At 39.0% G+C, this 13,321-nt stretch overlaps 1 protein-coding gene across 1 annotated transcript; it reads right to left on the bottom strand.

Moving 5' to 3' along the window:
- Positions 1-3,374: 3,374 nt before the first annotated feature.
- LOC139708213 (ultra-long-chain fatty acid omega-hydroxylase-like) lies at positions 3,375-12,875 on the bottom strand. Its single transcript, XM_071620186.1, has 7 exons — positions 12,558-12,875; positions 11,506-11,646; positions 9,224-9,417; positions 8,036-8,180; positions 5,465-5,557; positions 4,939-5,090; positions 3,375-4,248 (listed from the first exon to the last, which is right to left on the bottom strand). The coding sequence occupies exons 1-7, from the start codon at positions 12,873-12,875 to the stop codon at positions 3,810-3,812; spliced, it is 1,482 nt and encodes a 493-aa protein (XP_071476287.1). The 3' UTR covers positions 3,375-3,809.
- Positions 12,876-13,321: the final 446 nt, after the last annotated feature.

Below are 13,321 nucleotides of genomic sequence, written 5' to 3'. Positions count from 1 at the left end.
GGGAGAGAACCAGCAATGGGCTTGAAAACAAGGAATGTCACACCGTATTTATCATTCATTCTTATACAGATTTCTCCTCTCCCACAGCTGCAAAGCAATAGATCTCCTCATCCCTATGCCGAAACAAGATCCACACGCTGGGACCGCCAACCATTATATTATATAGGGCAAGTAACAGTTGCAAAGCGCAAGGCACACATCGAATTCGAACAAGAGACAGGTTAACATAATCATTGTACTGTACTGTACACTGTATATACGGCCGGTCCACTGCGTGGGTGGAGAAGAGTATAACATTCGGCTGATGCTGTATGCAGTTCAGATGGCACCCGTTTGTAGATGCCATCCTGAACAAAAAAAAGAAAAGAAAAAGGAACAGACTGTACAATTCACCCTGGGTAACCATACACTACCTGCATCAAATGCTTAAGCGTGTTGCATTAATGATAATGAAATGTAACTTGCATACGTTTACTACTAAATAAAGTTGAGTAATTTGGGAGCATACCTCTCATTTAAAAAAAAAAAAAAAAAAAAAAAAACATCAGTTGTTGGAGTTCTGACTGAGAATGCTAATTAATCAGAAAAATATATCGACCAAAAGAGAGAGAGAAAAAAAATCCCAAAACTCATTTTTTATTTATTATTATTACATCATGAAGGTATTTATCAACAACAACAACAAAACATTAATTGCAGGTAGGTTTAGTAAATATTTAGAATCATAACAACTCGCATGTATTGTGATGTGAACGTGGATTTGGTTGCATGGACCATAACCCCTTGCAGACTCAAATCACAATAAAATACCGAAAATCATAACAGCGTATTTATCACATAAATTATGGTATGAACACAGATTTGGTTACAATAAACCATTACCCTGTGCAGGCTCTTGATTACAAAAAGTGACCTGACAATCATCATGCCTGCCGGGTACAGATCTCAAACAGCTACAGTCTAGGGGAGCCCATGCCCGAGGAATCAATTTGGAGAGAACCAGCAATGGGCTTGAACACAAGGAATATCTATAAATAAACCATTTTTGTCATTCAATATTTTACGGATTTCTCTTCTCCCATAGCTGCAGCGCAAACGATCACCCCGTCCCTAGTATGCCCCAACAAGATCCACACGCTGGGCAAGTACACGGTTGCCAGGGGCAACTCTATTTAAAGCGCAAGGCACACGCCAAATTCGAACAAAGATGAGGGTTAACATAGGGCCTACTGTATTGTAATACACTGTACAGCCGGTCCAATGCGTAAGTGGAGAAGAATATAGCATTCGGCTGATACTGTATGCAGTTCAGATGGCACCCGTAGCAGATGCCATCCTGAACAATAAAGAGAAGACTGTACAATTCACCCTGGGTAACCATACACAACCTGCATCAAATGCTTAAGCGTGTTGCATTAATGATAATGGAATGTAACTTGCATACGTTTACTGCTAAAAAAATGAGTAATTTGGGAGCATACCTCTAATTTTAAAAAACATCAGTTGTTGGAGTTTTGACTGAGAATGCCAATTAATCAGAAAAATATTTCGACCAGAAGAGAAAGAGAAAAAAAAAATCCCAAAACTCATATTTTATTTGTTATTATTACATCATGAAGGGTATTTATCAACAACAACAACAAAATATTGATTGCAGGTAGGTTTAGTAAATATTTAGAATCATAACAACTCGCATGTATTGTGATGTGAACGTGGATTTGGTTGCATGGACCATAACCCCTTGCAGACTCAAATCACAATAAAATACCGAAAATCATAACAGCGTATTTATCACATAAATTATGGTATGAACACAGATTTGGTTACAATAAACCATTACCCTGTGCAGGCTCTTGATTACAAAAAGTGACCTGACAGTCATCATGCCTGCCGGGTACAGATCTCAAACAGCTACAATCTAAAGGGCTTTTCACACTTGTGTTTCTTAACCCCGGACTTTCTCTGACCCAGGACTATCGTTAGTCCCGTACCAATTTTTTCAGCTTTTTACACTCGCCAATTAGTCCCGTACTATCTCTTGTCCGGGGCTAAGGAGAAAACTGACCTTTTTACACTCGTATTTCTAGCCCCGGACTTTCCAAACCACATGAATATTCATAATTACGCTGTGTACTGTACACGTACACGGACGCACCGGCAGCACTTGATTACCTCGTTTCTGATTGGTCAGTGAGGGTCGCACTTCGTCTCCGTCGCTTAGCCCAGGATTATTTTTTCGTTCTGTTTACACTCACTTGCTTGGCACCGCAATTGCGGTGCTAACCCCTGCTATTTTGCAGGGCCAGATAGTACCGTAGTATCGGTGGGGCTAGCCCACTTTGGCAAAAACGAGTGTAAACAGAAAGTGGGCTAAGGATAGTCCCGTACCAACGGTGGGGCTAAGGCCCCCCCCCCCCCCCTTAGCCCCACCGTTGGTCCGGGGCTAAGCAAAAATTTACAAGTGTAAAAAGCCCTTAAGGGAGCCCATGCCCGAAGAATCAATTCGGAGAGAACCAGCAATGGGCTTGAATACAAGGGATATCTATAAATAAACCATTTTTATCATTTATTATTTTAAGGATTTCTCTTCTCCCATAGCTGCAGGGCAAAAGATCACCCCGTCCTAGTATGCCCCAACAAGATCCACACGCTGGGACCGCCAACAGTTACTACATAGGGCAGGTACACGGTTGCCAAGGGCAACTCTAAAGCGCAAGGCACACGCCAAATTCGAACGAAATGCAGGTTAACAGAATTACGTAGGGCCTATTGTCACGCCAATTGTATTATAATACACTGTGCAGCCTGTCCACTGCGTGAGTGGAGAAAATATTCCAAGGGAAGGGATTAGCTTCGTCAAATTAAATCCTTCCGGCAATATGACTGGTTTTCCTTCTTGTTTTGGTTTGTGTTGTATTTTTGCTACCTATTGACCGATTCTGTGACGCGCTATGTGTATTTTTGGCATGGGCGCAGCCATGGTGGGTGTATCACCCCCCCCCCCCTTCGCACTCCCCCACCCCTCTCCCTACATTAGCACGCGCGTAGAATGAAAAACTGCTTTAGCCAATGGGCGTCTCGTACTGAGTGCGCGAATGCTTGCTTAGTGCGCGAACCTTTGTTACAAGGGCGTGATAAACATGTTGCCCGGGGTGGGGGAGAGCAGGGGGGGTCGGCTGATACACCCACTATGGCTGCGCCCTGTGCCGTAAAATGTCTGCTACCCTCAACGAACCCGAATCGGTCAATAGGCCAAAGCATGCCAAGTCAAACAATCAATCAAAACTGATTTTCAACTCCTTAAATCAAAAGAACACATGATAATAATAAATAATAATTTTCACATTGATTTGTGTGAGTGTGTGTGTGTTTGTGTGTCAGTCAAAGACTTGTTTGTGTGTTTTTTTGCACCAACATCCGCCATTGCATTGCACCTACTCAATCACTCTTTTGTTATAGAGGGTTACAAGTTGCCAGATGTTCTTATCTTTTGATGAGGCCCGTTCTACTCCCTCGATAACCACCCATGATGAGTCTCCTGCATTCAATTATCTTTCTCATTTACGAGAAAATATCTAAATACTTTATACCTCTTATGTTATCACATGCGTAATTCTTTTGCCTATTTTTCTACGTGTGTGACATCAATTTGTAAAAATCTTAATCATTGCATTTATCTTTCTTTATTTTTGTATTTTTGGAATATTAACTGGAATTTGTATTTGTTGAATGCAGAGATTAACCAAACCAAACCAAACTCTGTCGGTCTGTTGGTTGCAGGCTCTGACGTAATGTGGTACGAGCACGGTCTAGCGGTGAATAAACTTGACAAGAATTTCGTTGTCTGGCTTGGTTACAATTTGGAAGACGGGACGAGCTCCTTTCACTAGGCTGACACTGAACCTGCGAAAGATCCGAGCCGCTGTGCTCCGCATTTCGTCCATGGCGAATTGCTGCCCGAGGCAGTTCCGAGCTCCGGCCGAGAAGGGGACGAAAGCGAAGGGGTCCCGTTTCTCGACGTTGGTCCTCTCGAAGCGGTCAGGTTTGAAGTCCATGTGGTCGTCTCCCCAAACATCCGGGTTGTGGTGGAGCTGGTAAGTGTTAGCCGCCACGACGGTTCCCGCGGGAATGGTCAAATCGTTCACTTTCAGCCGTTCCCTCAGCACACGAAATGGCGGGACGTATACGTACATGCGCATCGATTCCCTGAGACACTGCGTTATGTAAGTTAGTTTTTTGAGGTCTTCGCTAGAAACGAAAACAAAAAGGAGGACATGATTCTTACACATGAGTGTATCTAAACAACTCTTCAATTTACAGTTATATGTCGTGTCAATCAGTGAAAAGAAAAAAAAATAATTACTTGAGTTAACTGTTCTATCATTTTATTTTAGGATACAATAGGTCTCCTATTGGGATAAACCTAGACAATTTCACGTACAATATAAGCGTTATTTAGGGTAGTATTTACATTGTGATGATGACCCTCATCATTTGAGTTTTTGATAAAGACTAAACCCCTGAGCTGACAAAATCTCTGAAATGATTCCGGTGTTACTCTTCGAGTATAGGCCTATATTATTTGTTCACCGAATAACGCACACAACATAACAATGTACACTTCGCTTCAATTTATTCAATCACTAATTATAACTTATTATTACAGTTATGTATACACACACGCACAGACACTCAAAGACACACACACACACACACACACACACACACATATATATATATATATATATATATATATATATGTACATATAGGTCTGTATATACATATTTATTTATATACTTATTCATTTATTTAGACCATTACATATATGCATACGTACATACATACGCACATACATACATGTGTGTGTGTGTGTGTGTGTGTGTGTGTGTGTGTGTTTATCACTGTGTTTATCAGAAACCCGTCAAACATGGTATTACTATTGAACGCTGTCGTCATCTCGTCCTGCGAACAGTGTGTCGACCTCCTCTTGAACTCGGGCCTGTTCGTCGGGATGCTGGGCCATGATGTACAGAAACCACGTGAGGGCACTTCCGGTGGTGTCCGTGCCGGCGAAAACAAACTGGTTCACCTGTTACGTCATCAAAAGGAAAAGCAGACCATGAGAGCTAATTGACGATTCGACTTGAAAACACGTCGTACTTATGTCTCCACTGTAAAATCTGAAACTAACGCAGAATCCCAATAAACACAAATGATTCATAACATCACTAGTATACAGGATCATTCTTTGAAATATCATGTCATAAAAATTAACGTGGATTAACTCAGCAAATAACATATTATTATATTATATTCCTAAAATTACAAATCTAATATCAAAGCTTCTTTATGCTTGGTGTTTTCGAGCTCGTTCATTCATTTCTGAGTAAAGATTAAATGAGAATATCGGATGATTCAAAAGCCATTAAATAAGCAAACAACATAAAAAAGAGTTGAAAGTACCTCGTCACGTATTTCCTTCTCACTCAGTCCGTTGCCATCCGAATCTTGTGCCAGCAGCAATGTATCCAGAAAATCCATCCTTCTCTTCTCAGCCTTCATAAACAGAAAATCATAAACATCATCAGGCCCGTAACTAGGGGGGAGGGGGGTTCAGGGGGTTCGAATGAACCCCCCCCCCCCCCCCCGCTAGCGAGCAGGGTCCGCTTGAACCAAAAAAAAAAAGTAGAGACTTCTTCCCAAAGCTCCAAATACGACAGAAGAATGATTTTTAAAGATAAAACAACAACAACCAAAATAAAACAAAAACAAAAACAAAAAGCCAGCGTGACCCAAACTCAACTAACGTCTCTTGCGCTTCTCCATATTCACTACCACAAAGTGATCAACCTGGAAAAGGTGGTTGATATCTTCAGCAACACAAATACAAGAAGGATGATGCTGAACTTGGTATAGATAATAGGTATAAGAATAAGGGCGCTGGAAGCGGGGGGGGGGGCAGGGGTGGCACATAAACTTTTGCGGGGCAAAACGACTTTTTGCCCCCCTCCCAAGTCCTCCCTGTAACAATCATAATCATGATTCATTATTAATATACACTATAATATCTATACACTAATATTTACTTATGAGTAAATTTAGTGTATAGATGGTAGCCTCGTGTGCCCCCTGAAACATACCTTTAGTAAACCTTACATTTTCCCTTTCTTCTATGCTTTTTAGCAATATAAGAATAATTCTTATTGCTAGAACAATGCGACCACGTTTAAGCTTTTAATGAATACATTTCAGACGAATGGCAATTAGTGAAAGTGGCTCGCTCGCTCTGCCCGTACATATAATAAAATGAACAGTTTTAATAAGTTATGATGATAGTAGTTCGCAGTGATGTTTGTTTTACCCCCCTCCAACACCCTCGCCAAGGATCTCACACCGTCACATAATGTACCCCCGTATGTTATAATCGTAGTCCTTCACACTGTATTTTTTCGCCATGTTTAATTCCCTTGAAATTTGCTTTGAAATGCTCAATAAACGCGACCCTTGTACTCTGTTTTTACAAAAAGTCCCTACCATGGGAGGGGGATATCCCCCCTACCATGGGAGGGGGATATCCCCCCTCCCACACCCTCCCCCGCTCGGTCGCTTCGCTCCCTCGACGAGGATCTCACTCGTTCACATAAATATACCCCCGTATGTTATAATCATAGTCCTTCGCATCTTTTTTTTTTCACTATGTTTAATTTTCTAGAAATTTTTTGCTTTTAAATGCTCTATAAGCGCGACTTTTGTACTCTGTTTTTACAAAAAGTCTCTACCGTGGGAGGGGTATTCCCCCTCCCACTTCCTCCCCCTGCTCGGTCGCTTCGCTCCCTTGCCGAGGATCTCACACCGTTACATCAAAATGTGCCCTTCCCCCCCCCCCCCCCATGTTATAATCACAGTCCTTCGCACTAATTTTTTTTTACCTAAGTTTAATTTCCTATAAATTTGCTTTTAAATGCTCTATAAACGCGACTTTTGTACTCTGTCTTTACAAAAAGTCCCTGCCGCGGGAGGGGGTATCCCCCTCCCCCTGCTCGGTCCCCTAGCCGAGGATCTTACACCGTCACATGTACCCCCCGTATGTTGTAATCATAGTCCTTTTTTTCCATTATGTGTAATTTCCTAGAAATTTGATTTTAAATGCTGTATAAATGCGACTTTTGTACTCTGTTTCTACAAAAAGTCCCTACCGTGGTACCCCCACTCGGTCGCTTCGCTCCCTCGCCGAGGATTTCACACCGTCACATAATGTGCCCCCGTCGAGATTTTGCCCCCCCCCCCCCCCTTCAAAAAAAAAAAAATGTTCCGGCGCGTTTATATAAGAACAATTCAGTATGTAGGCACGAAGATGATCAGAGACTTTTCTTCATGGCTGATACATGTGTCAAACCGAACTGTTAAAGGTGAAGAATTGATTGTTTTTACGTTTGAAAATATACCCCTCCCAGAGTGAGACCCTATCCCGCTTTGGTTGCTTAACTCCCTCAGAAAGGTCCACTATTTCCAAGTTTGAACCCCCTCCCCCATAAAAATCCTAGTTACGGGCCTGATCATACGGTGGACAGTATTTGTGGCTCTACAATACATGTATTATCATCATAATAATCTATAAAGCGCAATGAAATTCTTATTAAGATTAAAATGCGCTATGTGAAAGACTAGCTTTTATTATCATCATTGTCGTTATTACTATTATCATCATCATTATCGTTATGATTGTTATTATTATAATCATCGTTATGATTGTTATTATTATAATCATCGTTATTGTTATTATTATTATTATTATTATTATTATTATTATTATTATTATTATTATTATCAGCTCACACCTGCAATGGAAACGGCAAACTGAATGATACATCGTTCACATTTCCGGAGAGTCGTTATATGCGTACTTTTGTGTAAGTTCGCTCGATCAACAACATTTAGTTCATAACGCTTTTGTACCCCTCTATTTCATGATAATTGTTGTCTTCAGAAGGGAAGTTTACCATTAACCGTTGACTTCATCCCTTTTAGGGTTACCTCTTTTTCCGTGGCATATGTTCGTCGCCGCTCTGCGACGATCTTATCGTGTATGCCATGCATGTAAGCACAACCCTCTTTCCAATCTCGGTACTTGGAGGACAGCCGAAAGATACAGTCGTAGAACATCAACGGGTGAAACACTCTGTAGAAGAAAATTCCTTGTGATTAAAAATGGGGTTAACCAATGCATTTTAACCATGCAGGATGATGAATGTGAAATTCCATCCGCATGTTCAATCGCCACGCGATCAAAGGATTCAGTGGTCATAAATGAATAATGGAGGTTCGTTTATTTGTTTGTTGCATTGTGTCGCGAAGTTGTTATCATCATGTTATTTTAAAAAAATATATAATATTTTAATACAGTTGTATAAGGAAGATGTATGAAAATGAAGGAGGAGTTTATGCAGATGAAGATGTTGATATAAGAACATGATATTTTTGAACGTTGACTTTTTGATGATGATATCGTTATGATTATGAAATGTATTCAAATTACCCATTTAAGGTCAGTATTTAACATAGGGAAACAGTGAATGAATGTTTGAATTATCACATTCTTTGATACATATGAATAGTTTAGTTATAACAAAACACCCTACAAAAATAATCAGATATCACAAATTTTCTCAATAAACCGTAACTGTAGACAGTTTATTCTGAGAACGCTTTTTGATAAGCTATTGTGCACATTTTGTATACATATCCAGTTAACATTGATTATACTGATTAACACCTTCATGTTGGTTGATTTGTCGCTAATTCACATTTAAGAACTACTTTAAAGTACTAAATCTGTTTTACAAGTGACGCCTATTATAAATATTATGACGTGTTGTAATGCTGTTATCACTATGTACAGTTTAAAATGTTACAATGTGTAAAGGTAGATGTATATAGAAAAGATATATGAAGATGAAAGGGAGTTTATGCAGAAGATGAAGGAAACGTTGATTAGACAAAGATAGATTTTTAAATATTGATTCTTTGATGAGGAAACTATCATGGAATTACTCAAATTTTCGCTCTTTTTGCTTTCTGGACTGTTATACATTTCACTCAAAGGCGTGTTCAAGCACAATTCTTTTTTTTTTCTTCTTCTTCTTTTTTCTCATCACATGTCAGCATCATCGTACCATAATGCAAACGTCAGCGTGCTGACGACGAGATTAAATGTCGAATCACCTGTATGCGCAGATGGTGGTCAGTTTCTCCAAGACCTCCACTTCACGTGACTCCGTTTCCTGACAATGTGATTGGTGGGAAAATGCGCAGCGGAGTATGACGTCAAGTGAAAGTAGTGACATGGTTTCATGTGTTTTGACCGGTTCCCCTTGGTCCGCAGCCACGTGAAGTTTGTCAATCAGGACATCCAATGCCTAGATTAAAGGAACAATTCAGGCAGAGAGTGTAGTGAATAAGAAGACAAATTTTGGACAAATACCCCTCATTACCAAACAATCTCAGAAATAAACAAATGAATCAACAAAGAAATCAAAAAGAAAATACGTCATAATTATGGTCACGTTTTCAGAATTCTAAAAATACTTCTTTTTTTTTGGTGGGGTGTTTAGGTAAATAGAATGGGACATTGATTAAAGAAGTAAGTGTTTGAATGAGTTAAACACTCATTAATGAGTTCCATGAGAAACCAAATGCAAGCAAGTTTCTCAGTCTTGCTACTATTGACGCTTATGATATTCAGTTACAGTTCATTATTTCAAAGGTTTTGTTATTCAGAAAAAAAAAGCAGGGTCATTGTTGCGAGGGTTAGCGTTCATCTTCTTTTCATTTTCGGATAAACGAACATTTTCCTTTTTGAATTAATGAACCATTTTTCTTATTTTTTTTTTGTTTCACATTATAGCGAGCTTTAGAAATAACGAACCTCGAAATAATGCCACTAACGTGACAAAATATAAAGTTCGGATTAATGAACCCTTTTTCATTTTCGAATTGACGAACACCTAGGTATACGGAATTCGTGTGTCCAGAATAACGAAACTTATTTCATTTTCGGATTAACGAACCTCCGGCGGAAAGAACATCACCACATTATTTTTTTTTTTAAAGGAATCAACAACAAACAAACAGGCAGAAGGTATGAGTAAACACTCGATATTACGAAATTCGACTCAGTCACAAAACATTTCGCACGATGTTTGAACATTAGATTTTCTGCATTCATAAAGTAGAATGTTGTTACCTAGTGTGCTATATTCATGAATTTCTCCAGAAAGCAGTTAATTAGGTGGAGATTACAATAATTTTAAAATGAAATTATTTTATCACTCGGAAACATTCATGGCCTGATGGCACGATGATAAGTTTTCACTGATTTACATAATTCAGTCGCAACCAAAGGGAAAGAATAATCATGTCGTAAAAAAATGAAAATCTTCGGAAATACTGAGTCGGTATACATTCCATATCTTCACCGGTACATTCCTTTTCATGGCCGCCGATTTTTATTTTCTTTTTGAATGTATCAAGGTATAAAGTTTTCCTTTTCTGAATGTAAGAATATTTTTTTACCTTAATCACAGTAGTCAGATTTCTTGGTAGTTACGTTCAGACGGTGATCTTTAACCTCGAGGATAGCTTACCCCAAGGATAAGTTTATGGGTCGCCATGTGTCGCATGATCGATTTTGTCACGAAATCAGTTATTTCGTCGACGGAAATAATGACTGATTTCGTAACGAAATCGACCGTGCGACACTTGGTGCCCCATAAAACTTGTCCTCATGATTAGGATCACCATCTGAATATAACTAATCTCAAATATGTAGAATTATAAGAACATCCATAAATGCATGAATTTAGATGATTAATGCAAATATTATTATAACTCCCAATGCTAACAAAGTCAATGAAAGTTGATATGCCCAGTGAGCATGAAACCAATTATAACATCCTTTAAAATGTTTTGTTGTTTTTATGGAGGTCCAAATATTGTTTTCGAATTCTTTTGACAGGCTAAAAAGGCATTAGCAGTAAAGTGATTATGGCGAAGGTGATCTTAAGAGGCCGCATCATGCCGTACTGACGATATCTTGAGTGGAGAGGTACCTATTGGATTCACACCAAGTGACAGGTGTTCTTAAACATACCAAAAAACAAACAAATGGAATGTTTTGTCGGGACATTTAATTCTGAAATGTAGGCAAAAAGCATTTTTGGAACGATGTTCTTGTTGCATGTCATTATTGCAAGTAATGCTAGATTACAAAACGTAGTCAAATTTAGGGACTTTTTTCACACTCTTCTGGTTTATTTCCTATGATGCACAGGTCATTACAGGCAGGTCGAATTGAATGTGATCTGCACTGGAAATATTTTCAATTATGGCAGATAATAATAGTTATGATAATAAAGATAACAACAATAATAACGATTATAATCTTCTTCAGATTCAAACTTTGCATGAAAAAGAAATAGTTGAATAGCTTGATGGAGACCACCCACCTCATTCATAACCACCAGGTATTGTTTCAAGACCTGAAAGTGAAATGATGGCGTGATGAGAGTGCGATGGCGCTTCCAAATAGCGCCCTCTAAAAGACCCAATCCCTCGGACCAGTCCTTGAAAACCCGATAGTCGTCAGACTTTTTCAGAGAAAGAAAAAGTAGTTTTGATGACAGTAATGTTATCATATAATAACAATAAAAACGATGACAATCATAAATATAGTATCCATATCACTTACAATCATCAGAAAGGTACACTGCATATAAGAGATTATACTCAAGAATGATAAAATGAAACAATGAAATATTAATTTTAAGAAAATAACGAAAAATAATAAAGAAAGACTATACACTATTGCGTAGACAGATCAATCATTAGAACCCTTTGATAAAGCCCTCTTAATAAAGAGAGCCCCTTGTAGCAATCTTTGACCAGATACTGCATTCGTTACCCCGATGCAGAGAAAAAGTGAATAGACCAATGCTAACAGTACAATGATAATTACATAATAAAAATGTTAACGATAATGATAAGAATAACGCTCATGATGATGATAATAATTGAACAAAATATTTAGTGTATATAACCTCAGACATCATGGACCTGATTATTTTTCATGCGTTGCTGTATTTTCCTTTACCGGATTTTTATAACGACTCTCACTCCATTATGACTGTGTGATCCATGACTAATTCCATCAAACAGATTTTTTTCTTAATCTGACTTCTTTGAAAATAAGTTTAAAAGACATGTTATTAAGTCAATATTTAGTGAACTTAATATATAAAGATACATCTAATTTGTGTGTGTGTGTGTGTGTGTGTGTGATTATTATACTTTCAGTATTTATTCCACACCTTGACCTAATATAACGATTTACAAACACAATTTAGGACCCAGCTCATCCTTTTTCCTTTTTTCGTTTTTGCAGGTAGCCACTAATTGTATTCTCTGTGAGATTCTTTCGAATAATGCTATCAAAATCTCGTTCTTGTGGTTAATTTGTACAAATGTTAGATCTATAGTCGCGCGTATCGGTGGGACATACCTTTATTCCAATGTTTGTAGCCAGTAGAGGTTTAATGCTGTCGGGGTGGTTGAGCATTACCACTGGTTTCCATCCCATCCAGAACACCAGAAGTCTCCGGTACTTGCTTGCTGCTTTTTGCTCCCACTCAAATCCAGGCTCGTTGAACCCCGGGTCGCGGAGGTTGCCATAGAGCCAGTGCGGCTTGGGCCCAGGAAGATGTCGTCGGATGTACGCTAGACGGCGAAGAGTAGCGACCAGTGTCAGCAGAAACTGGACAATCTTGAAGCCAAAGAAGGATAAAGCAACAGTTCCCAAAATGGTCGTAATGAGTGACATTATGGCGTCCACAGCCTTTACAAACACGTACCTTGAGCAACAGAATAGACGAGCACTTGTTTCTCTTTGCGTTCTATGCGTGTGTACACCGGTATGTGTAATTCTACTCTATACGCTCTATTTGTGTGTGCGTGTGTGCGTGTTTGTGTGTTTTCCCTCTTTAGCCCGCACCCTCTGACAAAGTTAGTCTGTATGACAAGACCCTGTTCAAGTTCAAAGTGCCTCAAGTTCAAAGTGCCTTTTCTAGGCTGTGTAAACAGGAGCAAGCAGGAACTATCCATGCTGCGGCCTGGTTATCTAAAATTTGGAAGAAAAAAAAAATCACCCGTCAACTATACATAGTACAACCACATAATTGTATTCTTTGTGCATCTTTTTCTTCTGACAAGATTGGACGTCATTTGAATGTTTAAATTCTATTTAACATGGCCAAATAGCAAACATAT

This window comes from Diadema antillarum, unplaced genomic scaffold, assembly GCF_040938485.1.
Source record: "Diadema antillarum isolate AM-2024a unplaced genomic scaffold, OU_Dant_1.0 seq00001319_RagTag, whole genome shotgun sequence".
NCBI lineage: Eukaryota > Metazoa > Echinodermata > Echinoidea > Diadematoida > Diadematidae > Diadema > Diadema antillarum.
This window is presented reverse-complemented; position numbering and strand designations above follow the sequence as displayed.

Coding starts and splice junctions, on each gene's coding strand:
- LOC139708213 (XM_071620186.1), bottom strand. CDS start 12,875: ATGTCACTCATTACGACCATTTTGGGAACTGTTGCTTTATCCTTCTTT. Junction 9,418..11,505: donor ACCTGGTGGTTATGAATGAG/GTGGGTGGTCTC, acceptor CCTTTAATCTAG/GCATTGGATGTCCTGATTGA. Junction 5,091..5,464: donor AGAAGGAAATACGTGACGAG/GTACTTTCAACT, acceptor ATGACGTAACAG/GTGAACCAGTTTGTTTTCGC.